This window comes from Puma concolor, chromosome A2, assembly GCF_028749965.1.
Source record: "Puma concolor isolate L17-30 chromosome A2, mPumCon1.1.hap2, whole genome shotgun sequence".
In the NCBI taxonomy this organism is placed as follows: Eukaryota; Metazoa; Chordata; class Mammalia; order Carnivora; family Felidae; genus Puma; species Puma concolor.
In genome coordinates, this window is record NC_141668.1 from 152,731,482 (window position 1) to 152,758,088 (window position 26,607).

Here is a 26,607-nt window from a genome sequence, read left to right on the forward strand (position 1 = left end):
TCATTTTTCAAGGTATTTCTTTTGTAAAGGAGCCAGATTTGGCAACTAGACTGAAAATCTTCCAAAATTCTGTACAAATGTGTAATATACAAATATACACAAGGCTTTTGCCAAGAAAAGACAGCACAACAAATGACAGAGGTGGCTTTGGTGTCACATACCACCTAGGGCATCTCAACACCCCCTAGCAATGAGAGGCGCTGACGGACCACGACATGGGCTACACATGTAAAACACACTACATTACACTATGTACACTGAAGTATAAAAGACTCACTGTCCCCTTGGCCAGCTCACAAGCCCTCTGGCAGGAAGGAAGGCCATTCACCAGACAGCCCATATAAGGGGAACTCCTTTAAGTGGGAGAACCTTGTAGAATGGAGTGGTTCGCCCTAAAAACTATTAACAGCACAAGGCATGCCCTTAAAGAGACAGGCGCTAAGAGTGAATTCAGGAGATGGACCACTCCTTGTGCTCCGAGGAGCTCATCATCTTTCCTGCCCTCCCTCTCTCTCTGAACCTCACTCCATCTCCGTGAACCGAGCAAACATGGCCTTCCGGACAGCATCTTTGTAGGAATCCGCACCCGACAGTCCGTATGCACTGCCTTTGGCTCCTAGGCCAGCTCCTTTTAGCCGGACTTGAGCCTAGGGGAACAGAATTTCTGTCAGCAGAGGGCAGGTAGGGTGTGGACCGCTTCAACCCCTGCTCATCCAGCAGACTCCCAACTGAAAAGGACCACCCACCAGGGGACAGAAGAGAGGAAGTTTTGGAGACCTGGAGTAGGGTTAAGGACTGAAGGAATAAAATGTGCTAGGGAACACAGGCAGATGGAGACACATCCCCCAACCCTGTCCCCCAGTGCCTGCTCAGCAGGCTTCTGTACCTATTAAGGGCCCCAAAATACTCCACTGAAGCCTAGGAAGGTCTGGTAATCATGGGCAGATTGTAGCAGGACACCCCGATGGCAGAACTGGCTTGCACAAGATAAACATGGCCTGTAGGAGTCTGACCTAAGCTGGGCTGCCAGGTTAGAGAAGGAACAGTCCCTGGTGGCGCTCTTGTCTAGAAGGCCAGTGGCTGGGGGACTCCTGACCCTGAGATTACATCTCAATCTGAGCTTTGAGCAACTAAAAAAATTTCTTATCATGGATAAAAATCCTACTAAATTGTAACTTGTTTTATACATAACCAAGATCACCTACATGGTGATTAAGAAATTAAACCACAGTGTACCTTGAAAAAAACCTAATCTAAGCTATCTGGATGAATTAGTGTTCAGTAAGGGGCTGTTTCTAACAGGACATAGGAATATACAGTTCTCAAGACAGCTTTTACCCAAGAAAACTAAAGACCAGAAAAATCAAGTAGGGTACCACACCCATTCCTCTCAAATGACATCTTAAAAGAAGAGTGACATAAAGGAGGGCGGCCAGGAACCAGACTCCATTGGGCTTGCCAGAGGAGATGGCCTTTTATGGTAAAGGTAAAGCTGGTCCCTGGGTCCCAGGCTGTCTGGGTGCTTTGACCTCATCTCATCACCAAAATAAACCTGCAAACCACAGAAGCCCAATCTCACTGCTTACCTCGATGGGAGCTGTGATGCCTTGACACTTTCTTCCCAAACCTGAACCTTCCCGCCAACCCATGGCTTGCAGCATCTTGTTGCCAATGTTACTGTGGTCAATGCCATCTTTGGTGGGCTGCTCGTAATTCCTGCCAGTGGCAAACACACAGTTACTTAACACAGCCACAGCCCCTGCTAATGAAGTGGAAAAGGTACACAACACATACACAGTGCCAGCATCAAATTGCTTCTTGCGCTTGGGCTCTGGAGGTTCTGGAATGCCGTATTTCTCCCGTCTTTCTGCGGCTCGATCTCGGTATTTCATCTACGTGCGAGAAAAAACGCTGTTAAAGACATTCAGACTTGAAGCTGCAACAACCTAATGCACCTAGACTTTGTGATTACCACCCTCAGACACTTCCTTAGTCTGGAGTTTGGCCTTTTTGAGTGGTCTGAAACACCTAACACCTTTGTTTTTTCCCCCTTACTGCACTCAATACCGAAAATGGTACATTTGGGGACCCCCGGGTGGCTCAGTTGGTTGAGCGTCTGATTCTTCATTTTGGCTCATGTCATGATCTCACGGGTTCATGGGATCAAGCCTGGCGTCGTGCTCTGTGCTGACGGCGTGGAGCCATGGAGACTGCTTGGGATTCTCTCTCTCTCTGCTCGTGTACGCACACCCTCTCTCAAAAAAATGAATAAACTTAAAAAAAACGTATTGAGAAAATGGTCGGTTTGTAGGGATTAACTGTGTGTGGAACCTGGGGCCCACCTACATCTCCAACAAGGAATTTTATTTAATTAGCCGTCACCTGTCAAGCTCTTCAACACACCTGCTAGGCCGTGGGTACATCTCCCAGGGTCCTAGAGGAAGAGCAGGGCAGAGATGCCATTCCCCTTACCACTTGGGACAGGCCCATCTCCAGGGACAGATGGCACCACAAACAGTGGAAAATAACAAAAGCAAAACCCCTAATTACAGATAGTCGAACTGCAAAATTATCACGTGGTGAAAAATTTCAAGTAACTTGCCCACTGGTTGATTTCTAACCAACGGCCCTCAATTTCTTTTTTTTTTTTTTAATTTTTTTTTTAACTATTATTTATTTTTGAGACGGAGAGAGACAGAGCATGAACAGGGGAGGTGCAGAGAGAGAGGGAGACACAGAATCTGAAACAGGCTCCAGGTTCTGAGCTGTCAGCACAGAACCCGATGCGGGGCTCGAACTCACAGACTGTGAGATCATGACCTGAGCCGAAGTTGGACGCTTAACCGACCAAGCCACCCAGGCGCCCCCCTCAATTTCTTTTTAAAGCCTGGCTGGCCCTCAACTTGCCTCATGAACCATCAAATGCCTGTCCATTATTGGCCTCACCTGCTTTTGCTGCCTTCACCCCAAACCCAGTCCTGCCCACTACTTCCTTCTGTATCACTGCGTCTGTCTTATGCCCTGATATCCTCTGGGCCTAATTTGAAGCCTCCCTCGTTGCAGGCCAGAAGAGATCACCTTCTCTTTACTAAAATCCAGTATACTTCACCAGTAAGTATTTGGCATTCACAAGTTGTGAGCAACCTTGAGGATGTGCTTCTGTCCATCCTCATAAAGAGAGGGTGCAGAGTGCTCACAAAGCACCTATAACCTGACATGAGCCACAATGGCCGGGTGACATGTGGTATGACAAATCCTACCTTGCCCCTGGGACCTGGAATTAAGTGCTACAAATAAATTCTAAAAGCAAATACAAGATACTCCTTCTAGTGGCACAGTGACCCTCAATCACCTCTCTCTCCCTTAGCTCCAAGGCTTCCAGCTCCTGCTCACTCAGTCTGGATCGTCGGTAGATATCCATGTTTTGCTGTACAAGAGATTTGACAGACGTAGTAAGAATTCGGACCATCCTCATTTGAAATAACATTATCAACACCTATTTAGTCTAAGAGTCAAAGCCCAATCGACGCACTACAGCATGAAAACCAGAGCCTGGTGTATATGGAGCTGCCATGCTCTTTGCCACTCTATGATGTAGAACAGACTACCATCAGAACAGTCTTCTGAAAGGCATTCACTCAACATCAGGGCACCCATATTGCCTCATTGCCTCCCCTCCCTGCCTCTTATCAGCTCAGAGAATCATGGCCACCTTGTGAAGGTCTGAGAGCTGCTGGTGCCTGACCAGGGCGTCTCTGTTAGGGAACTGGCGCCGGCAAAGCAGGCAGGCCATCTTCTTCCAGTCGGCCAGCTTTTCTTCCTCACTCTCAAGTCTCTCTACGAGCTCCTCTTCATTGTCACTGTCACCACTGTAGGCAGCAACCAGACCCCTCTGGGGACAAAAGGGTGGGTCATTGGAAATGTACAGCAGGAAGCAGTGATGACTATGTATCTGGATAAAGCAACGTGTAATCCAAGATGTGTGAGAACTCCCAATGTCCCATGCCATACTTCAACAGTGAAATTGCATTTATCCGGCTGTACAGAACAGTCAGGTCCTCAAGTGCTGGGCCTGACAGCCTGCTGGCACCAAACTCCTGGGGCCCAGGAAAAGTTCCTGGATGGTTGTTTTCAAACTACTCATTATAGATGAAAACCCCAAATACGACAGATCAGGGTAATGGCCCACCCAGACCAGTATCTATCAAGTAAAACACTTTTTATTGTCTTAATTTTCTCTTTCCAAACTGTTAAAACCCTCTATTTACAAATGCAATAAAACTCAACTGAGCTTAGGAATTCAAATTCAGGCTTCATTCAATGCTCCATCTCACTGGCTTTCACCCAGAAAATAAAGCCCTAGACATGGATTCTATGTGCAGAAGCTTTTCAATACCCACCAACAGTGACCACATCCAGTTTTAAGTAGGAATCACATTAGCCAAGATGAAGCTGAGAATCACAGGAAGACACAAACCACAAAAATGGCCTTAAAACACTGGTGGTCCTTCCTTACTTTGAGGGGATTCTCCTCGTCTCCATTTCGCACCAATTCTGGAATGAGCTGCTGCCTTTCAGCTAAGGCTCCCTGGGAAACAGAGAAACAAGTCATAAGCCTCAAGTTTTACTGAAGTTCCCATGAAGAAGTATGTTCATTCCTGCTACTGTTACCTTTTTCTCAAAAAGAGCAAAGCCAGCATCTGCTGCAGCAGACTCTCTCCTCTCTTCTTCCCTCAAGGAATTAACAGGTTGAAAACTGTTTTTAAAATTTTCTTTCTGCTTGTTTAAACTCTTAGCCCAGCGTTCCATGTCTTTAGCGATCTAATGACAAATAACCATGAAAAAAACCATTTAGATATGTGAGTTTAGACAATAGTCAGCCCCTGTGCCACAGTAAGAAGCCATTAAGGATCTCACCTCAATCACGTGCTCTGGAACAAAACCCCCTTTGCCCTTACTTCTACCTACAAATCTCTTCATGACACACTATTGCATACAATCAAAATCATTAACGAATACTGCTTGAAAGCCTGTGCAGTGTTCCCAAATATACTTCCTTCTAAGTATGTATATGGGCAACTGACAAACAACTAAAAAATTAAAAATGCTTTATGAACTTAATGTAAATTAAACGTGTGGCCCAGCTTTTGAGAATCCAAATAAAGCTGACAGAGAGGCCAGAACTCAAAAAAAAAAAAAAAAAAAAAGAAAAGAAAAGAAAAAAAAAACTAAGCCCAATACCCCAGAAAGACCTTGAAGTCCCCTGGCTGGGTCATTATTTCACCTGCTGGGCTGTTTTGCTCTTGGGTTTCTCCTTCTTCTCCTTCCCTTCTTTTGCAGGAGGTAGGCCCGTCTGCTGGTGGGAGGTGGACTCCGCAGCTGGCACATACGTCTCTTTCTCTCCATCCCAGTAAAGGTACTGCTGGGTCAAGGAATTGTAGTAGTACTAGAAACAAAGCACAATTAATGCAGACTTTCTGCTTTGTCAAACCATTAAAGGATCATTTTGTCAAAAAGGCACACAAAATTGCTTTGTCAAAAAAAATTCAACATATAAACATAAAACATGTTGCTGAGCAGTAGTATCTCCTGCTCAGAGAGAAGCTGCTGTATGTGTTGGTGTGGTGAGGATGATGAACTGGCCAGTGAAGAGGTACGGAACTTCTTAGACAAAAGTAGAATATGGTTTCTCAACAGTGTAATACCATTAATCTAATCCGTGGGCCTGGAGGGCACCCGAAGAGCAATGTGTCTCACTCCTTTCCATAGACTGTTTACACAAACCAGGAGGCCAGAACAAGTGGTTCAGCGGGAGGTTTTTTTTTTTTTTTTCAAGATTTTATTTTTTAAGTAATCTCTATACCCAACGTGAGGCTCAAACTCACAACCCTGAGATCAAGAGTCGCATGCTCTGGCAAATGAGCCAGCCAGACTCCCCTTGTTCAGAAAGAGTTTTTAAATCACACATCCTCTGTGACAACCAGTTAACAGCTCATTACTGGGTCCAACCATCAAAACCCTTTGGAAACCCAGGTAACCAAACACAGGGTTGTAAAAAGCCAGTTTGGGAGCCTGGAAGACCAGATCTGATGTATGTCGAATGAACTGCAATGGGAGATAGGTAGCACCTATCTCTCCACTTCTTTCTTCCTTAGTCATTCGCTCTACTCACTCAGCAGGGACCCAGGAGAGACATCTGTCATGTCTCTTCTAGGGAAGGTGGTATGGGTCAGACGCAGAAGTCACAACAAAAACATGGCCACTAAGAACTGCTTGGATAATGGTCAGACTTCACCTCTTCACCAAGCAAGAGGAGCGGAAGAACCACGCAAGGCTTGGCTTGCTCAGGTGGGTCCCTCATTGCTTCACACCTCTTTCTCAGAAACCACAAGCTCTCAATACCAAGTACCTGTTAAAAGCACTTATTTTCCTATTCTATATATACAGCTCCTGGTCATAAGTAATTGTTTATTTATGGAGTGTTAGTGTTGCCTTCCCTCTTCAAAATAATCTACCACTACTAAAAATAAAACATCACCCCACAGATCTGCTAATTTCTACCCTCAAGAAAACATCAGGATGTTAAGTAAAAGAGGCTGGACACCAACAGGTCACATGTCATCTGACTTCATTTATATGAAATGCTTGGAAGAGACAAATTTGTAGAGACAGAAAGAAAATAGTGGTCACTGGGGTAAGGAGGGACAAAGGAGTGATTGTTAATGGGTACACAGTTTCTTTTTGGGGCAATGAAAGTATTTTGGATTACCAAAATAAATACACAAACACACAAACAAACAAATAAACTTTAAGGGGTGCCTGGCTCAGTCAGTAGCAGCATGCAACTCTTCATCTCAAGGTCATGAGTCTGAGCCCTATGTTGGGTACAGAGATTACTAAAAATAAATTTAAAAAATGTTTTGTAGTGGTGATAGTAGCACAACATTGCCAGTATATTCAAATTATACATTCTAAATGGTTAAAATGGGTAAACTTTAAGGGTATTTGGCTAGCTCAGTCAGTAGAGCATGAGACTCTTGATTTCATGGGTTGTGAATTCGAGCCCCACGCTAGGTTTATGCAAAAATAAATTTTTTTGAAAAAAATTATTTTTTAATGCTTATTTACTTTTGGGAGACAGAGCACAAGCGGGGGAGGGAGGGACAGAGAGGGAGGGAGACACAGAATCCCAAGCAGGCTCCAGGCTCCAAGCTGTCAGCACAGAGCCTTACGTGGGGCTCAAACTCACAAACTGCGAGATCATGACCTGAGCCAAAGTCGGATGCTTACCGACTGAGCCACCCAGGCGCCCCTATGCAAAAATAAAATCTTAAAAAAAAAAAAAAAAAAAGTGAATTTTATGTCATGTGAATTTCATCTCAGTTTTAAAAAATACATAGGAAGAGAAACCACAATTTGAAACTTCAATCTAGGTCTTTACATAATGACTAACAACCACCTATAATAACTTGACAACCTAATCCACGGTAGTACTAGAAGTCTGACTAGTGGTTACTGAAGGGGATGGGTACTGACTGACAAGGGGCATAAGGGAACCTTCAGCATGCCAGGAATGTTTTCTCCTCTCAGTGCTGATATATATGAATGTGTATACATATGAACATTCAAAAAAAAGTACACTTCAGCTCTGTATATTTTTCTTCTATTGTTTGAAGTTTGTTTATTTTTGAGAGAGAGGGAGGGAGAGAGAGAGGGACAGAGAGAGTGAGTGCACATGAATGGGGGAGGGGCAGAGAGAGGGAGAGGATCCCAAGAAGGCTGGGGCTCGAACTCACGAACTGTGAAATCATGAGCTGAAATCAAGAATTGGATGCTTAACTGAGCCACCCAGGCGCCCCTTGTGTATTTTTCTGTATGTACGTTGTACCTGAAAACATCTTTTTTTAACCTTTAAAAATTAAAATACTAAAATAGAAATTACATCTTGGTGGTTCTGAAGAACTTAAAACTAATCTGGGTCACTTGCTCCTTTGCAGAAGGTATTTCATTTCATGCCTCATAGACAGACTAAGTGAAACAAAGATATTTCTAGTGACGCTGGGGAGGAAAACTGCATTTACCTGTGAGTTGGGGTCATAGTACAGCCCTGTTGTCGGATCATAATAATATCCTGAAGACTCATCATACTGGTAAGTGGATGTGTCAGGCACTGCTGCAAAAACAAAATCCAGCACACGGTCATTCCAGATAAAGAAACTGGCTTTACTTCAAATTCTAAGCCACGGAGATGCAGCAGGCCTTAATGGTCGTCTTCTCTCATATCCCCAAGTGTCCCTCTGACACCCACAAAGGGAGAGGAACTCTTACTAGACACAGACAACAACTAGGACCTTCCAACTGTTAACAGCCCCATGAGGTTTGGCTTACCATATTTGGTACCAGGAACTACACCAGTGGGGGAAGCGGCTGGGGCCTGTGTACTTGTGCTAGTGCTAGGCTGTGCTTCCTCAGTCTGGAAAGAACAGCAGCTTCAATATAATTTCAACTGTAAAGCCTCTTAAGAGAACTAAATCACTGCAATCATCCATCCAGGAGGAAGGGCTCCCCTGACAGACACATTGTAGCAATGATCTAAGGCAATCCTTGAGCAAAACACATGCTGACAACTTTCTTCCTAAAGGTCAAGTCGAAGCATGCAGAATGTATAAATACCCCTTGTTTGGAATCTTAGGTTTTAAATACACACTCCAAATTATTTCATTATCTAATACTACCAAACAGAGAAGTAAGGTCGGAATGTCTGTGTATTATTCAATCCTGGCTCATACAGCAGGAAAGGATAATACGTGTACAACAAAATAAAGTTTCCCCAACAGTCACCAGTTCTGTATTTAGGATAACAGGATTACCGGAGAGCCAGGCGGATTGGAGGTCTGATTATACAGCTGGGGACTCTGGGACACTACAGCCGCTGAGGTGGTGGTCACTGCTGTGCCTGATGATAAATGATGCATGCAGGGTTAGAAAGGGCCAAGGCAATGAACTCAAAGCCAAATATCTTTATCTGTAATACCCAAACTAGCCTTCTGTCGTGAGGTCAGTTACTTATTTATCATCATTATTATTATATACCTTTTTGGAGAGATAAAGACAGAGAATGAGTGGGGGAGGGGCAAAGAGCGAGGGAGACACAGAATCCAAAGCAGTCTCCTGGCTCTGAGCTGTCAGCACACAGCCCAATGTGGGGCTTGAACCCATGAACCACAAGATTATGCCCTGAGCCATAGTCGGATGCTTAAGTGACCGAGACACCCAGGTGCCCCTATTTTGTAATTTTTAGAGAGAACAAGTGAGAATGTATGTGCACATACGAGCGGGGGTGGGGACAAAGGCAGAAAGAATCTTAAGCAGATTCCACGCTCAGTGCAGAGCCTGATGTAGAGCTTTATCTCATGACTGTGGGATCATGACCTGAACCAAAATGAAGAGTCTGACGGTCAACCAACTGAGCCTCAGGTGCCCTGATGTATCAGTTCTTAATTCCTACTAAGCATCCTGGAACCTATGACATTTTCATTTTTATAATCCTACTAGAATGTCACAAAGTTAAATATTCTGTATGACAACTGAAAAAAAGGAAGAGGAATCCATATCTGGGGTTGAGAAAAGATTTACCCATAAGACTTTTAGAATTCTACAACAAAAAGTAAAGCAAGGCCTTCTTATAATGACCCTTGCGATTGATTTCTGGTCACCAGAATCTAGGGCCATACCCTCCCTGCTCATTTGAACCTATGTGGGCACCCATGATTCCAAACAACACAGGGGAGATACAAAGCTGAATTCCAAGAACAAATACTCATCACAACATGGGTTTCACACTCTCAGCGACTCAAGTACTTCTAATCTTCCTCAGAACCTTACGCACATGGAGACAGCACTGAATGTGCACCACCCCCCACCCCCACCTTGCAGGGAAATGGACTCCTGGCTTGGGGTCTAGTTAAAACATCTAATTATTATTTTTTTTACATTTATTTGTTTTGAGAGAGAGAGAGAGAGCGCGTGCGCACGTGGGTGAGCAAGTACACACAGGGGAGGGGCAAAGAGAGAGAATCCCAAGTAGGATCTGTGCTAACAGCACAGAACCCATTGCAGGACTCAATCTAACGACCGGAAAATCAAGAGTCAGACGCTTAAGCAACTGAGCCCTCCAAGCGCCAAGGACATCTAGTTCTATCTCCTCAACCACAGCTACTTAAACAAAAGGTAAAACAGATGAAGTTTACTACCTGATGCAGATGACGCATCAGATTCCAATCCTCCAGTTTGTTGTTGATAAAACTGTTGGTAATCCTGTGAGTACTGAAGAAAAGTGCACTGTTAAAAGCTGCTGTTCTCAGACATGCTCTGGAGAGAAGGTGGATGTTGGTCAAATCTACCTACCTGAGCGTATTGGGCATAGCCATCTTGGCCTGGCTGCAGGTAACTGTAGTCAACACTGCCTCCTTCACCACTCTGAGACTACAGCATGTCAAAAGAAGAGGACACACAGGTGAGTTTAGTAGACACCAAGGAAAGAAGCCAGGAAGTACTCCCTTATACTGTCCTTAGAGAGCTTCTAAGACTACTTCTGTGAATTTGGGCACCAACACACTACTTTGACAAAAAATATCTATCTTACCTGGGTGGATGACCACTGAGCTGCAGCAATGGCTGTACTAGCCACAGAGAAGGCGCTGACCCGGTTACCATCTGGGAGGACCAAGTCTCTGAAACCACAAAAATCCAAGCATGTGATTCTATCTCAGTATGCTTCCTATCCATGCTCCCATACTGTCAAGGAAACATCAATTCACTCTAGCCTTTGTCGGGAACTCTCAAATGCTAGCAAGGCCTCATTTCAGGGCAGAAAGGGGTCTCCATGGGCCAATTCCTCAGTGGGCAAATGTCTCTGTAGTGTCACCATTTTACTCTGTATCCTGCCATCTAGTAAGGTATCTGCTGGATGAGTAATGACACTTCAAATGGGACATGTATATCTCTAGACTAAAGCTTTCTCTATACGAAGCTTCTGGAAGGAAAAGATTATTTCCAGATGGGTTTGCACCACCTTGAAGCTGTTTGCATAGCACATATTCTCAACCCAACTGCCATGTCTGCCTCTGTCCTGCTTTGTAGTTTTCCAGCAACTGGTTCCTCAGGACAGGAAAGAATATGTTTTAAGAAAGACAGCTGACTCCCTCCTGACCTTGGCAACCAGGGAGGATTGTGTCTCAGGGAGGAGAACATGGGCTTAGGGTACAGTCAGCAAAGCATCCCTGGGCAAGTGTGCAAATACGGCAGTTTGAAATAAGGACAATGAAGTTACTCACTTTCTGGCACTTTTCGCAAAATCAACCCCAATAGTTTTGCCGTCAATTTTCAAAGGAGGATGGAGACTCTGTAATATCTGAAGAAGCTGAGAGGCATCCTGAAGGAGAAGATCAAGAAAGACCATTTTGTCCTATAATTTAAAATCTCTCCCTACCACCTACCCCATTCAAACAAATACAGCTTTCTATTAAAAAAGAACAGTAATTCATAATTGTTTGTACACACGAAACCTCAAGGAAAAAATACAGCCCTCTTTCCTCCAGCACATGAAGGCATTCCATATTATTAAAGGAGTAAATGCTAAATCAATCTAAAACAAAGCAAGAAGGAAAAATTAAAGTGTGGCTCAAAACTTCAGTTCTGCCAATCATTCACAGGTATACGCATTATTTTTACCACTTATCAAAGTAACTGGTCCTCTAATTTAGCACTACAATAACTATCATTACGTAGTCTTGAACTTTGGGTTCCAGGAGCCTTACAGAGAGTACTACTTTTAGATGAACCACATTTGTCTCTTAAAGCCCAGTTTATTTAATTTTATTCTAGAGAGAACATGAACAGAGGAGAGAGGCAGAGGGAGAGACAATCTTGAGCAGGCTCCATGCTCAGTGTCGGCTGCCTAACTGACTGAGCCACCCAGGTGCTCCAAGCCCAGTTTCTCTTAAAAGAAAAGATTCAGTGAGCTCACCATTGCAGAGGACAGCTGCACAAATGCGAAGCCTCTGTTCTGCTGGGTCTGTTTATCTTTTATGAGGCGAATGTTATTGACAGCTAAGGATGCATAGGGAGACAGCGCTGTCATGATGGAATCCACCACAGTGTGCGGGGCTATGTTTCGAAGTATGATTGCTGGAGGTGAAAAGAGACAAATAACATGTATGTGCATTACCACCACCAATGCTTTTGAAGGCAGGCTCAAGTACAAACACATAAATCCATTTGGGAGGTTCCTAGTATATCTTGTACTTTGACATGGAGAAGATTCTAAAAACCAATCTTTCATGGGATAAACTAAAGCTAATGTTGGTCATTAAAAAAGTGTAAGAGCACAAAAACTTCCAACTGAGGTCAAGTAATACCATAAAGGCCAAGAATATACTGGAACTTACTATCACAGTAGTAATCCACAGACTGAACAGATTCTGTGGTTCCAGGGGGCACTTCCTGTTCAGAGTCTACAAGAAGGGGAGGAGACAGGGGGAGTCAGTTACTGAAGACAAACAAATAATAAACCAGTATTTTTTTTAGTAAAGAAATACATTCAAACCCCGAAGTTTTAATTGTAAGCAAATGTAGTAGCTATTTTTTTCTTTTTAAACCATCTGTGGCTATAATAAAACATCATTAATTTTGACATGATACATGTGGAATGCAGAAACTGGGCCGGAGAGGACTGACACTACCTTGGTACTACAGAAAAACAGATTCAAAATGCAAACCAGGTGAGCAGACTTAATTTTGGAAAATAAAGGAACTCTCTGCACACACAGTCATCAGAAGCATCTCCCTAACACAAGGTAAGCAAGTTTACAGAAGATACATGACTTCCTGAAATGCTTTACAATCTATACCACAGACAACCTAATTAGTCAGGTTTTTGGTTTGTTAATTTTAAGTTTATTTTTGAGAAATAGTGTGCATGCAGGGGTGCGCTATCATCATGGAGCCTAACTTGGGGCTCAAACCCATGAACTATGAGATCATGACCTGAGCCCAAACCAAGAGTTGGACACTCAATTAACTAAGCCACCCAGGTGCCCCCTAATTAGTCAGGTTTGCAATGCATATTCCAAATAGCTGAGTTTGGGCTTACCAAACTTGTCCGCTCCACACCGGAAGCATTTTAGTCTTTTCCTGAAATTGTTAAGGCAGCACTGGAAGAAAAAAAGTTTTCTCTGTAATTATTTCTCACAGTAGGCCAGGCTTACTAGTGATGAGGTGGGTTAGGGGCTACAGGGCCATGGACAAGTCCCAGTAAGCAAATAAAAAAGCAGAGAGTGATAACATGTAACCAAGACAAAAGGGCATTCACCTAAAAATTTTAAATGTAAAATGTTTCAGTATGTGAATTCTAACAAGAAAAACAAATCTTGACATAGTTTGAAGTAGAATTCCCTATTTATCAAGTTGAGGGAAAGTTTAAGTTCACCCAAAAACCCTACAGCAAAGAGTGGCAAAGTGTGTTCTTCAATCAGAAGAGCACTCACTATATGGACCACTCTATACACACAAGCAAGATGTGAATGGAATACTGTCAAGCCCCCTTCTGGAAACAGTAGACGTGAAGAACAATGAATCGGAATACTCTCAGAATGGCAAGCTCAAATGGTGCAATGCTGACAGGAGTACAATATTTCTGCTTTTAAATTTCTTTTTAGTATTATTATTTTTTCTTTAAGTAAGCTGTATGCCCAATGTGGGGCTTGAACTTACGACTCTGAGATCAGGAGGTGCATGCTCTATCGAATGAGCCAGCCAGGTGCCCTGACAGAACCATAACGGATCTTACATAACTTGAGCAGAGTCAGAAGGATTTTGTTAATGTAATTAAGGACTATGCCACAAGTTGAGAGCTCTAGAAATCAAGAAACAGTAAAGTGGAACAAACCTAAAATCCTAATTGAAACACTGAGCTTAGAACCTGGATCTCCCCCCAACCCCCCAAATATTTATTTACTTATTTTGAAGTCAGAGCAAGGGAGCATGAGTGAAGGAGAGGCAGAGAGAGAATCCCAACCAGGCTCCACGCTGTCAGCACAGAGGCTGATGCAGGGCTCGAACCCACGAACTGTGAGATCATGACCTGGGCTAAAATCAAGAGTCAGACGCTCAACCAACTGAGCCACCCAGGCAACCCCAAACCTGGATCTTTTTTTTTTTTTCAACGTTTATTTTTGAAAGAGAGAGACAGACAGTGTGAGCAGGGGAGGGGAAGACAGAGAGAAGACACAGAATCTGAGCTGTCAGTACGAGCCCAACTGGGGCTCAAACTTGTGAACCTTGAGATTATGATCTGAGCTGAAGCTGGAGGCTTAACTGACGGACCCACCCAGGTGTCCAAGAACCTGGATCTTAAAAAAATCTCTATTGTTCTAGGGATTCTAGTACCTGCACAGGAGGATGAAAAGAAAGTCATGAACCAGGAAAATCACCCTATGATAAAAGCTGGTGATTGTATACTTTCTAGCTTCCTTGTTCAGACAGACAAAGAGAAAACAAAACTTGAAGGAGTTTGGTCTATCTGGGAAGAACACATGCTTACCTTGTTACAAAGCCAATCTTCAAACTTAGGTCTGGGATTGCTATAATGCATCGCAATGTGCTTTCCTTGAATCACTAGCTTTTTCTGTAAAAAAAGAAGTAACTAGTTATTCCCATTGTGAGGAACATGTGTCCATTTTCCCAGGGCAGAGCACACTTCGGAAAAATCAGTGCTCTGGAATTAAATGGACAACATACGGGGAGGACCAACCACCGCCACCTATACTCTGCCCATCCAATCCTTCAGATAGGCAGTAAGAGAATGGGATGCGGAGTAAAGGTAAACGGAGTCAGGGAGTGCTGAGAAAGCTGCCAAACTCTAACCGCTGACATGCACCAGGCCGTGTCTCCAGCAGAGACAGAAGTCCTAACATTCAGCATTGCCAGGCTGCCCGAGAGTGACAGTCTATTTCAAAAAGCAGAAGACACAACTCTCCCAGTTCTGAGATTGCCTACTTTAGCCTCAGCATGGTGTCCTTGGGCTTCGCTTCACTTTTCCCCCAGTCCCCCGTCCTTATGTAAAGTAAAAGCCTTTCTAGTTTCCCTTTCCCCAAACTCCTGCTTCAGCATGTGTCTGTCCTCTGGGGGACGAGGGGAGGGGAGCTCATTTTTAAAGGGAATCTGGTTACAACTTTTTCTTAGGAGGGCCTATTCTGAATGCCATCCACTCTAAAGCAGCTAAATGAGATTTCTTCCTGCCAACTGAAACCATGTCACGTCCTAAGTGATGGATGTGTTTTTCACTGAAATACATGGTACTCTCTTCAGGATGAGTAACCAGGAGGCCAATGAAGTTTCTTCAGGGGGGTCGGAAGAGTTTATAAATGCATACACCACCTTACCCTTCAGGTCAACCATGTGACTAAAAGGGAATCAACTTTGAAGGTCAAAACTCCAAGCTCAATCAGTCTAGCCAAGAGTATGTATATCCAGCACCTGCCCCCAAAGAGCCTTCATTTAACAGGAGCATCTTTTCTTCTTCTTCTTTTTTTTATTGGGGGGGGGGCAGGAGGGGGGAGGGAATGGGATGTTCTGACAATATCAGAACAGAATTAGTAGGAGGTTAGATATCCAAATTTTTAAAAGGAGTCTAACCCCTCTAAATATACATACTGTTGAGCAATTTGGTTCTTGCAAATCCTGGAAGAGTTAAGACATGCTGTGAATGTTGTCTCTGCATTATCTAAAGGCAAGACTGCATGTCTGGCCAAGAAGGAAAAAGCTGAAGGGCCATCCACTCACTGTGTTGTACAGAAACAAAAATGAAGCTGGGAGATATGTCAACAGATCATCCCAGTAGGAGGGGTGTGTGCTGGGGGAGACTCCAAACTATCACTGAGTCCCTAATCCTATTAGCCTTTTATTTCTGGAGTGAATTTGAACTGTAATGAAATATTACACAGTAACTTAGCTTTGTATACATTAAAATTGTGGAGATCTTTTTAAATGTCTTGTGGGTTTTAATTTCTTTGGAGTTTTAAACTCCCAGGCAAGTCATTCTGATACCTCCACTGCATCAAAAGATGCTGTCACATCAAGAAAGCAGACTCACATGAAGCTTGTGTTTATATTCTATATTTACTAGTATGATGTCCATGGTATGAAATGAAGCTTCACTTTTGTTAAGATCAGGCTGTCACCTCTGGGTTAAGAAAATGAGAGGCTTAAAAATCTAACAAATCAATCAAAATGATACCCTCATTAGTGAGTCTTGTTATATTACTAAAGAATGTAACTCTTATTTATGGGTGACAAATAAAATGCTGCAGAAAAGCAACATAATGAGTTAAGCAAACTTCTCAGAACGCATCTGGTTAAGGCATTCAACACTGTGCTATGGAGTTCTGGCAAAAAATGTTACTGAAGTGCCAAGTACTGAACGTTTTCTTGACAAACTGTAGAACACTTCAGTTAATGCTACATCAAAGAACCATCAATGATTTGCTTTCAACGGACTTTAAAAGGCATTCTCAGGGAGATTAGAACGTTAATGCCAGTTTAACTAGATTAGACAGCAGCAGGACACTAGCTCCCAGGCTAATCTCATCAGACTTATTGTTCATAAATTCCACAGAGGTCCTTAAATAGTCCTGAAGACCCAAACGAACAGTTATGCCTCCAGGAGGCTTACGGTCTCCAAGTAGAAATAAGGAATCACTTACAAAATGCCAGTAGTAGACTTCTACTATATTCTCTTTACTGTCGAATCGAGAGTGGGTATTTTAAGATTACTCTCAATGGACATAATGAATAGGAACATAATCAGTAGGGGAAAAGGGAACATTAAGATGTTTTGGTAATCACCAGACAGGTATTCAGTGATTAACAAAGTCCTGCCAGGCAGCCATGTTTAAAGGCAGAGCACATTCTGCAATGCAGTCCTTGCTGCTGTTATTTATTCTAATAATATCAATTTTAATATATACAAAGCTTTTCTTTAAAAAAAAATCACTCCTTTGGAACAAACCACTCCTTCAACCTTTTTTTTTTTTAAATTGTACAGACTTGTTCCATTTTCATGAATATCTAGACTTGGTGAGTGAAGCAACCTGATTGGCTTCCATCCAGCTGGTAGCATCTTGCAAGTGATAAAACTCCACGAAGGCGAAACCACGGCTTACACCTAGAGACAGCATTCAGATATAGACGGGATACTCGTGTTAGTCAGTTCCTTTATAACAGGTGAATCTCTCTCCCACTGCTTCAACACTGCGTGACAAAGCCAATTGGGAAGCAGCTTTACAAATGTGACTTGACTTGGGGATCTTCTTGATACTTTGCCATGGCAAGGAACCAAGCCGCCTGAACTAAGTGCCACTCGATTTGATTCCACGCTTAAAAAGTAACCATGCAACCGACTACAAACAGTCAAACAAGGAGTTTATAAATCACTACTTACCGAAGGAAAAAAAAAGCCCCTAAAAACAAAGTTTTTAAAAAGGTCCTCAGGTGCTCTCTAATATCGTTTTCAAAGAGTCACATTCCTTAGCCATGGCAAACCTTTCATTCTGAATTCATGTGCTTGAAGACTGGGGGAATCAGGATGGTCTTTAGGGGCTGAGGTGGGAATGGGGAAGAGAGCCAGAACCGCCGGAACTAAGCAAGCTCTCACCTGTTTTCCTCTTCATCAGCCTCACATCCGCAGGCTGAGGGCCTTCAAAGGACTCCATCATTTCCCGAATCTGCAGAGTTTTACACGTTTATAGTTAAAGCTTCAGCCACAAACTATTCCACATCAAAGAAAATTCAAGGACCAAGAACTGCATCAACTGCTTTAATCAGCCAAGTTTTTAACTTCTATCACCAAAATGCAATTATTTTAAACATGGAAAAAAGGGAACGCTTCTCACAGAAATGAAATGCATTAGAACAGCCTCAAACGCACTTTTTTTTTTTCCTCAAACGCATTCTTTATATGCTGCCTGGGGATTTCCCTGAGGTACAAGTATTTATGTTATAAACAGTCTTGCCCACGGGATGCTGTCCTGCAAGCTTCTCTCCTCTAGTATCACTTTGCTGTCCTTTGTTTAAAGCACCAGAAAGAAAACGAAATTTAGAAGAGGCAAAGAATGTGCTATTGTCCTCTGAAGTATATGATCAAGAATCAATAGCCAAAAACACAAGGAACTCTCTCAAACATTTTTTGCACAATACGAAAGAAATAATTTTCTTATATTTACATTAGTGGTGAAAACTAACAAAGCTCATAACATTCCTAGGCTCCTAATAGGTCAAGCAATAACTGGGCCTAGAAAAATGAATTTGGGCTAGAAGGTTTGTTACTGATGTCAGACCAAGCCCTTACTACAAAAGGCAATGAAATACCCTAATCTCTTTATCAACCATGCCAGGTAGCAATACTCCTAGGAAAAAAAAACCAGGGCCAAATTTGTGAGACAAAGTCTCCAACTTTCCATAATTACGTGCAAAGGCTATGGGATTGATTATACACTATCGATCCTCATTATTTGTGCATTCTGTGTTTGCAAATTTGCCCATTCACTGAAATTTGTAACTCCAAATCAATACTTTTGGCACTTCCAAGTCATCTGTGGACATATGCAGGAGAAGGAAAGGTTTGAGTCACTTGATGCACCGGTCCCAGGCCGGGGTGATGTTTTGCCTGGTTTCAGCTTTCATAATGTAAGCAAGTATCTTTTTCACTATCTATTTAGTGCCAAGTTATCACATTTTTGTACCTTTGGTTGATTTCACTATCCATATATCTACCTAGTTGTTTTGTTTTGAAGTAATCTCTGTACCCAACATGAGGCTTGAACTCACAACCCCTGATATTAAGAGTCACATGTTCTACCAACTGAGCCAGCCAGGCGCCCTGGTGATTTCACTATCTAAAATGGCCCTCCAGGGGCACCTGGGTGACTCAGTCAGTTGAGCATCAACCCTTAATTTTGGGTCAGGTCATGATCTTAGGGTCATGGGACCAAGTGCTGTGTTGGGCTCTGAGCTGAGAGTGAAGCCTGCTTAAAATTCTCCCTCTCTCTCTCTGCCATCCCCCCACTTGTGCTTTAAAATAAAACAATAAAAAAATTTAAAATAAAGAATAAAATGGCTCTCCAAATGTAGTGCTGGAGTTTCTGTCTAGTGTTCCTGAATGCAAGAAGGCTATGATGTCCCTTACAGAAAAAATATGTATGTAAGACAAGCTTCATTCAGGTACAAGTTATAGTGTGGCTAGATGTGAGTTCAAGGTTTATGAATCAACAATATATATTAAATAAGGTATCTCTAAACCAAAATGCACCTAAAACAAGGTTATGTATTGATCTGTTGATGAAAATGTTGTGACCAGAGGCTCACAGGAACCTAACTTTGTATCTTCTCTAGGAGTGATAGTTCAGTATTCTGTATTCTATTTGCAATGACTTTATAAACCGACGATAACCACCCCAAAGAAAGAGAATCGACTATGTCTATTTTTTCCACAGAGTAGAAGTTCTACACAGAGCCAGACCCCACCATGTGACTCAGGTCCATGCTTAGTAATAACTAACTGGTCATCAGAATAACTAAAGATAGTTACTACAAAAGCAGTGGTAACAGTAACATATAGTAACATAGTAACTAAAGATAGTTATTGTAAGAGTTCATGTCAGTCAGGGGGAGGGAGGGCTAAACAAAAAAAGATAAACAATAATGAAAATGATAAACTGAAGTCCAGGAGATTAAATACTATAATTTTAAAATGTTTTAAAACCTCAACAAATGAATCTGCTAAGAATACTACATAATTTGGGGGCCTGAGAAATTCTACTTTGAAAACCAGCCTTCTTATGGTAGGCGATTCTATTTCCCTGAAGAAGCCTGAAATACAAAAGCATTACAATCTTGTTTCACTGCCAGCAGGGAGGTTCCCCAAGTCAGCTAGAGCACTGCTTCTCCATGCTACTCACTTCCTCTGCAGACTCCCAGGATCACAGGTCAGCAGACTACTCAAGGGAACAACCTGCTAAACAAGCAAACTTTCCTAAATGGACTCCTGCATTTCCTTCATCTTATTCTACATGCCCACCGTTGCCCCTACCTGTGCTCATCTCTGCCTTCCCTGTCTACCCACTACCATTCTTTCCTCCAACATTCTAACTTGCATAGCTTTTGCTACTAGGAAAAGCCCTTAGTACCTTTTTTTTTTTTTTTTAATTTTATTAGAGAGAGAGAGAGAGAGAGACTGTGCGTGCACAAGCGGGCAAGAGGAACAGAGGAAGAAAGAATCTCAAGCAGGCTCCATGCTGAGCATGAAATCATGACCTGAGCTGAAATCAAGAGTCAGAAGCTCTAGTGTTTACACCAACTGAGCTACCCAGGTGCCCCAGTAACTTTATACTTAGCTGGGCTTTTAAAGATTCCAGAGCCTGGCCTCAACAGCACCTTCCCACATCCCTCACCCCTGCCAAAAGCCTTTAACATCAGCCAAATCAACCTGGTTCAATGCCTTGACTAAATTCAGAATCTATTTCCAGGCGTGCTTATGTTACCCTACTGCCTAGAAGTGCAGTCTACACCTTTCCCCCAGTTCTCCACCAAACCCAAACATTTCTTTCTATCCCTCAAGAATCAGTTCAACTAAGATCTCCCTGGAACCCTTCTTTATCCTCCACTAATAAAACCTCCCTTAAACCTCCAGAGACATTAAGAAAAAGGGGGGGGGCACCTGGGTGGCTCAGATCTGTCCGACTTCAGATCAGGTCATGATCTCACGGTTCATGGGTTCGAGCCCCACCTCGGGCTCAGTGCTGACAGATTGGAGCCTGGAGCCTGGAGCCTGCTTCGGATTCTGTCTCCCTCTCTGTCCCTCCCTGGCTCGCACTCTGTCTCTCTTTGTCTCTTTCTCAAAAATTAACAAACATTAAAAAAAAAAAAAATTTCTACTCCAGGGACACCTGGGTGGCTCAGTTGGTTAAGAGTCTGACTCTTGGTTTCAGCTCATGTCATGATCTCAGGATCAGGAGTTCCAGCCCCGAGTCAGGCTCCAAGCTGACAGTACAGAGTCTGCTTGGGATTCTCTCTCTCCTCTCTCTGCCCCTCCTCTGCTTATGCCTGCTCTCGCTCTCAAAATAAGTAAGTAAACTTTAAGTAATAATAACCTCTACTCCCAACATGGGGCTTGAACTCACAACCCCAAGTTCAGTAGTAGCATGCCCTACCAACTGAGCCAGCCAGGCAGCCCTTTTTCTTTCTTTCTTTTTCCCCCCACCAGGACATTCTGCAGAACCTCTTTCAACAGGACCTCTTCTAACACCAGTCTGCCTAGTAGATCAGGGAAGGCTTCACATAATGGAGACTTCAAGCAGAAAAAGGCACACTGGTAGAACAATGAACATATTTGAAGTGGCCTGCAGGGGAGGCAGGTGGTGGATGTGGCTAGAAGGAATGGGTGAGGGCCAGAGATGCCAGTGAAAGTCAGATAGCGCCCAGTATACCAAGGCCCTTGTTGGCCAGTTCTAGGAGTGGGGAGCCAAGTAATGGCCTTCCTTTTCAACAGCGTTCTTAGGTCTCAAACGGATAGTATAATTTTCATCAAATCAAAGGTGGCCAGATCATGAAGAAAATGTTTTTGCTGATACATCCTCACTGAGTAAGTAACCAATCCAATAAAAATAAAAATAAAAAACTACCTTCTAAGGGCTATTGAAGGAATAAGACCTCCTCTACGTTGAGCTTCAAAGTCTAAATATAAATGGTAATTAACTTCTGAACCAAGTTGAAAGAACTCCATCCTAAAGACAGAAATATACTTCACTAGCTGAGATGTTAGCTTGAGATAAAACAATAGCACAAAAAATGGCAGAAGTTCCAAATCGGTTGTGCCTACTGGACTGCTCATTATAACTGCTGTCTCCCCTTACATCGCTCTCTGTGATGGTGATGGGAAGCCCGCGCAGCATGATGGTCTTGCTCTCCCTCTCATCACTGATGTCATGCCTGTAGTCATGCTCGCCATAGTCACCATCTGAATGGTAGCCATCTTCGGATCGGTCACTGTTCCTTCTTTCGCGTTCTCTCTGATTTATAATAAATAAAATTACAATTAAAATCACACTGGGTTTATATTCTTTGATCCAGGCCCTAGGAATTTATCTTTAGGAACAAGAGAGAGGATACTGGAACTCTATGATGATGTTCACTGTAGTGTTTCTAAAACAAACACAAAAACCAAAACAAACAAAAAAAACAACAAAAAAAGAAGGGCCATAACCATTAGTTCAGGAAGAACGGTTTAACAACTCACTGTACAGTACACTAACACACAGTGAAATACTACATGACCTGTCACAATATGAAGATTGTATGCATGAAAAAAAAAAGCCCTGCATAATTATATGGGCAACACAATTACTTCTAAACAAAGCTCTATTTACATATAGAAGAGAAATGAGAAAAAAACTACGGTGACTGAAACTACAACTTTCAGAAATAGCATCTGAGGCACAGTGTTGGTATATTATTACGCTCCAATTGCTTCATCTTTAAAATGGGAAGACATGTACCGTAAGTTGTAATGAGACCTACACGAGTTCATGTAAGTCAAGTGCTCAAAAGAGTGCCTGGTGCACAGTGAGCCCTATGTAAATCCTGGCCAGTAATTTCTATTACCAGAGGCTCAGCTGTCTTTGAGGGTTAGAGTTATCTCAACAGATTTCAGAATAATAGAATTTGAATATAATATTCAACAGAGAGTTCTACACTTGGTATACTTATTTCATTTCCAGAATCTTAAAGGCTTTGTGCATACAATTCATAATCTAACTATTTCACACCAATTGCTGACCACTCACCTCTGGGCTATCATAGTCTCGGTAGTCGTCGTATCTGTCGCCCCTCCGATCATCACTAGATCTTTTGTAATCTGAGTCCCTCCGCCTGCTTCTGGATTCACGCTCATCCCGGTCATCCCTGTCTATGATGGAACCGTACCTTCCACTACGCTCTGTTCTACTCACTCTGCCAGGGAAAACAATTTTCATTTACTCTAAAGTAAATCACATTTTATACCTTTAGAAAACATGGTAGAAAACACATACCCCTACAGCTCAGTTTATAAGATACCCAAATAGTTTAAAGTATCCCTCAAAATGTGATCACCAAATTCTAGTTTATAAAGACAACTACTAGGAAAAACATCTAAATTCCTTAAAGGAAAAAATAACTTTCAGGAGATAATGCTAAATCTGAAAATATGGATATCAAATGTCTGGGTTTAATATTTTTTTACAAAGGTCAGGTTGTCCAAGTTTATCCTGCGTATTCCCAAGCCTGTAGTCTACACACGTATCACCCCTTCCATCCCTGATTCAGATCTTAGTGATCAAAAATAGGAAGAAAGCAATTTTTAGCATTTCACCCAATTTCAAAGGAGAGAGTGTTCTGACTCATCCACTCTCCAGGGTATCACACTACTGGGAAATGGACCAACAACCTGGATGAATTAAATTAGTTTTTGTTTTTTGTTTTTTTTTTCCTTATCAGGCAGTTAACCAAGTTCATTTGTTACTAACTAGCACCAGCAGAGAACATCATTTCCTAGAACATCTGGTTTATTTTTGGTTACTCGGCAGCGTTAGGTCTCACAGGAAAATCTAATAACAAGAGGCTTAATCCCATTTGACCAAAGATCTAGTTTTTTCATAAACTGTTTATCAGGTTCATAAAACCGTGTGAGGGTAAGACAAAGGAAAGGCTTAGAAGTGCCTCATTTAGAGAATACAAATTTACTAAAAAGAAACCAACAGAACAAGTAATCTAGGACTACTTCATGATGTGAACTACAGGGACTGGAAACCCTAAAAGGGTAAATGTTAGTTTAGTAAGTAATTTGGAATCACAGACTGCTAACACAGCATTAGAACAATGACATCACGTGACAAGAACTTTTCCTGAGTCTCTTTGGGCTGTTAATTTGATTTGATCTACCACTGGGACCAGCCTGAATACTGAGGAGGAATGAATAAGTAAAAGTCGAGTATTCAAATCAAATGGTCTGGGTGGGAGAATCCCCAGATGACAGAGCAGCCAAATGCTGTCATCTTAATTTTCTACTAATTCTTTAGCAATTTTTCAATTCATTTATTTTTCATGTAATCCATAGTCCAGAGCTTCTATAAATCTGGATCATCTTGCTATGGAGTGGACAGTAACAAGAACTGGCATTCACTGATTGCTTGCTACAGCCGGGTACTATGTAAAGTGGCAGACTGTATGATCTCTTCTGGCTTTTGCACAGGCTGTTTTCCACACTGGGAACTCTCAGTGAACCACTCCACCCTGCCCTCCTTTATTCTTACTTATCCTCAGGCTTCACCTTAAAGATTACTTTCTCCAGGAAGCTTTCCTAGATGTCTCCAGGAAAACACATGCTTCCTATGTGTTCTAGCAGCACCCTCGACTTCTTTTATATAGCAGAGTTCACACAGTACTTCAATTCTTTCACTAAGCCACCTGCTTGTGAGAGCAAGGCTCATGAAGGGGCTAACAGCAATGCCTGGCACAAAATAGTCCCTTACATTTGTTTGATAAACAATCAATTTTTAACAAGTAGTTCAGTTTCCCAATGAAATGTTGTGAACAAAGACAGGTACGCTAGTAACTTACCGTTTGTCTGAACCCATTGTCCTACTGAAGATGTAGCACTCTGCTCCAAAAGGTTCAAATTTTGTTTTTTTCTAGGAAATAAGAGAGACTGATCACTGAAAATTTGAGAGATCACTTAAGGCCATCATTCCATAAGCTAGGACACTGCTGAGGTTGGAATTACATCAAATTATTAACAGTGATTATACAAGGTGGCGGCGGGGAGGTAGGAGAGGAGGGAGGTGGGAATCAACTGTCAATACTAAAATCACACTAAGGTTTTACTGAAATGAGCACAGCAGGAAGATAAGGCATACTTTAAAATATTAGATTTTCTATTTGATAACAAACTCATAAAAGAATACAGGAAAAAAACTCCTTCCCTTCCCCTACTTTAGGATTACAAAGCAAAAAAGGCAGAGATGCAATCAGCTCCCTGTGTTCTAATCAAAGCAACTCCAACGGGGTAGTTGACCTTTTCAAAACATTAATCAAAGTGTCTTTATTAATACAAGCAGCAACATGAAATTCAGTATTTTCTGATGAAAAGTTGAAACATTTTAGAAGCCAGAATGCCGTGCTGACTGAAATCTACTCCATTTATAACGTAACGGCTGATCCAAAGCTATTTCATATTTCAGTAAGACAAGAGCAAACCTCGACACGACTTAATTCCTCAGCAACAATAACCACCACAAGCCCTTGAGGCGACCAACTAGGCCCCGCAGCGCCCTGGTGGTAATAAAACATCACACAGCTAGACCGCGTTCGATGCGTGCGAGGTCTGAGAAACTAGTTACAGCCGTCCCTGGCGCCTGTTCCGGAGCAGGCGCTCAACGAACATTTGCTGAATTAATAAATGGAAGAGAACCACCTGGGAGAAATAAGGTCCTGAGCAGAATCTCAGATGCCGCCCCTTGTGTCTCCGGCAGCGCCTGGACCCACCTCCGTGGGGTGTTGCAGCCGAGATGGCGGCGCCACTGCCTGCGCGACCCACTCCGGCGTCCGGCTTTCCCTTTCTGCCTGCACATGCCCCTCCCGAACCCCAAGAGGCTCCCAGCCCGCAGATCAGCCTTCACCGAACCTCCTCCTGGATAGGCGGATTCAACTGCAGCTGCGGGGCGATGGCGGCTAAAAACTGCCGGACACCCCCGAGAAGTACCCAAAGGACAGGCGATGGCTCCACATTCAGCTGGGTGGGGAGTTGGAAATGCGTTCCGGCAGGGGTACAGTCAAGCGCCCGAAAAAAAGTGGGCCTCAGGTTGGGCGGGAGGACGCCCTCCGAGAGCTGACAGCGCAGGCGGCGAGCAGGGGCGCGGCCCTCCAATGCTTCGGGTAGCTACTCTAGAGATGCGGCTGGGACTGATCGGCCGCCGCCCGCGGCTGTCAGAGAAGCTGCACGAGGCTTGCCTCAAAAGCATGAACTGCCGGTCTTTACGGGTGGCTGCCGCACTTACCCCCAGGAGAGACCGAAGTGGCAGAAGTAGCGGTTTTGTGCCCCAGAATCTCCAACAGGGTACGGCTGCCTCACAAAATGGCGCCTCGGCCGACGGCCGTCTCCTACCCACAGTACCTCGCGCCTGTCCCCTCCCCCGCACCACCAGCCTCTTGAGGTGGCGTCCAATCCGCGACGGTGTCTGACTGCGCGTAGACTGCTGGGAAGTGTGGTCGCTAAGGCATCCTGTCACTCACGCCCTGTGTTAATTTCCTGCGCATTTCGTTGTTGTTGTTGTTGTTTTTCAAAACCAAGGGCGGAGTTGCCAATCTGCCATTTGCAGACCCAGATTAGAACTCTTACCTTTATTGGTAATTCTTTGCCCTTGTTACAAAAGCCTTAAAAGAGTACAGTTTGTGTTCACGGACACGATGTAAAACGTCACGTGTAACCCAGTTTTAAGAGAACTAAGGTTAGTTGAC

At 43.1% G+C, this 26,607-nt stretch overlaps 1 protein-coding gene across 2 annotated transcripts; it reads right to left on the reverse strand.

Annotated features, from left to right (window-relative positions):
- On the reverse strand, positions 1 to 26,285 carry RBM5 (RNA binding motif protein 5). Of its 2 annotated transcripts, XM_025916007.2 has the most exons (25): positions 26,148 to 26,285; positions 24,712 to 24,782; positions 22,899 to 23,064; positions 21,969 to 22,124; positions 17,714 to 17,783; positions 17,151 to 17,224; positions 14,603 to 14,686; positions 13,154 to 13,214; positions 12,450 to 12,515; positions 12,029 to 12,189; positions 11,337 to 11,434; positions 10,646 to 10,733; positions 10,408 to 10,485; positions 10,254 to 10,326; positions 8,871 to 8,956; positions 8,389 to 8,473; positions 8,082 to 8,173; positions 5,285 to 5,446; positions 4,672 to 4,821; positions 4,517 to 4,588; positions 3,713 to 3,892; positions 3,353 to 3,427; positions 1,795 to 1,892; positions 1,587 to 1,716; positions 1 to 647 (listed from the first exon to the last, which is right to left on the reverse strand). In XM_025916007.2, exons 2-25 carry the CDS (start codon positions 24,726 to 24,728, stop codon positions 522 to 524), a joined length of 2,448 nt encoding a protein of 815 aa, XP_025771792.1. In that variant the 5' UTR covers positions 24,729 to 24,782; positions 26,148 to 26,285; the 3' UTR covers positions 1 to 521. The 2 variants fall into 2 exon arrangements, with proteins under 2 accessions (XP_025771792.1, XP_086554305.1); XM_086698179.1 differs by lacking the exons at positions 22,899 to 23,064; positions 26,148 to 26,285.
- Positions 26,286 to 26,607: the final 322 nt, after the last annotated feature.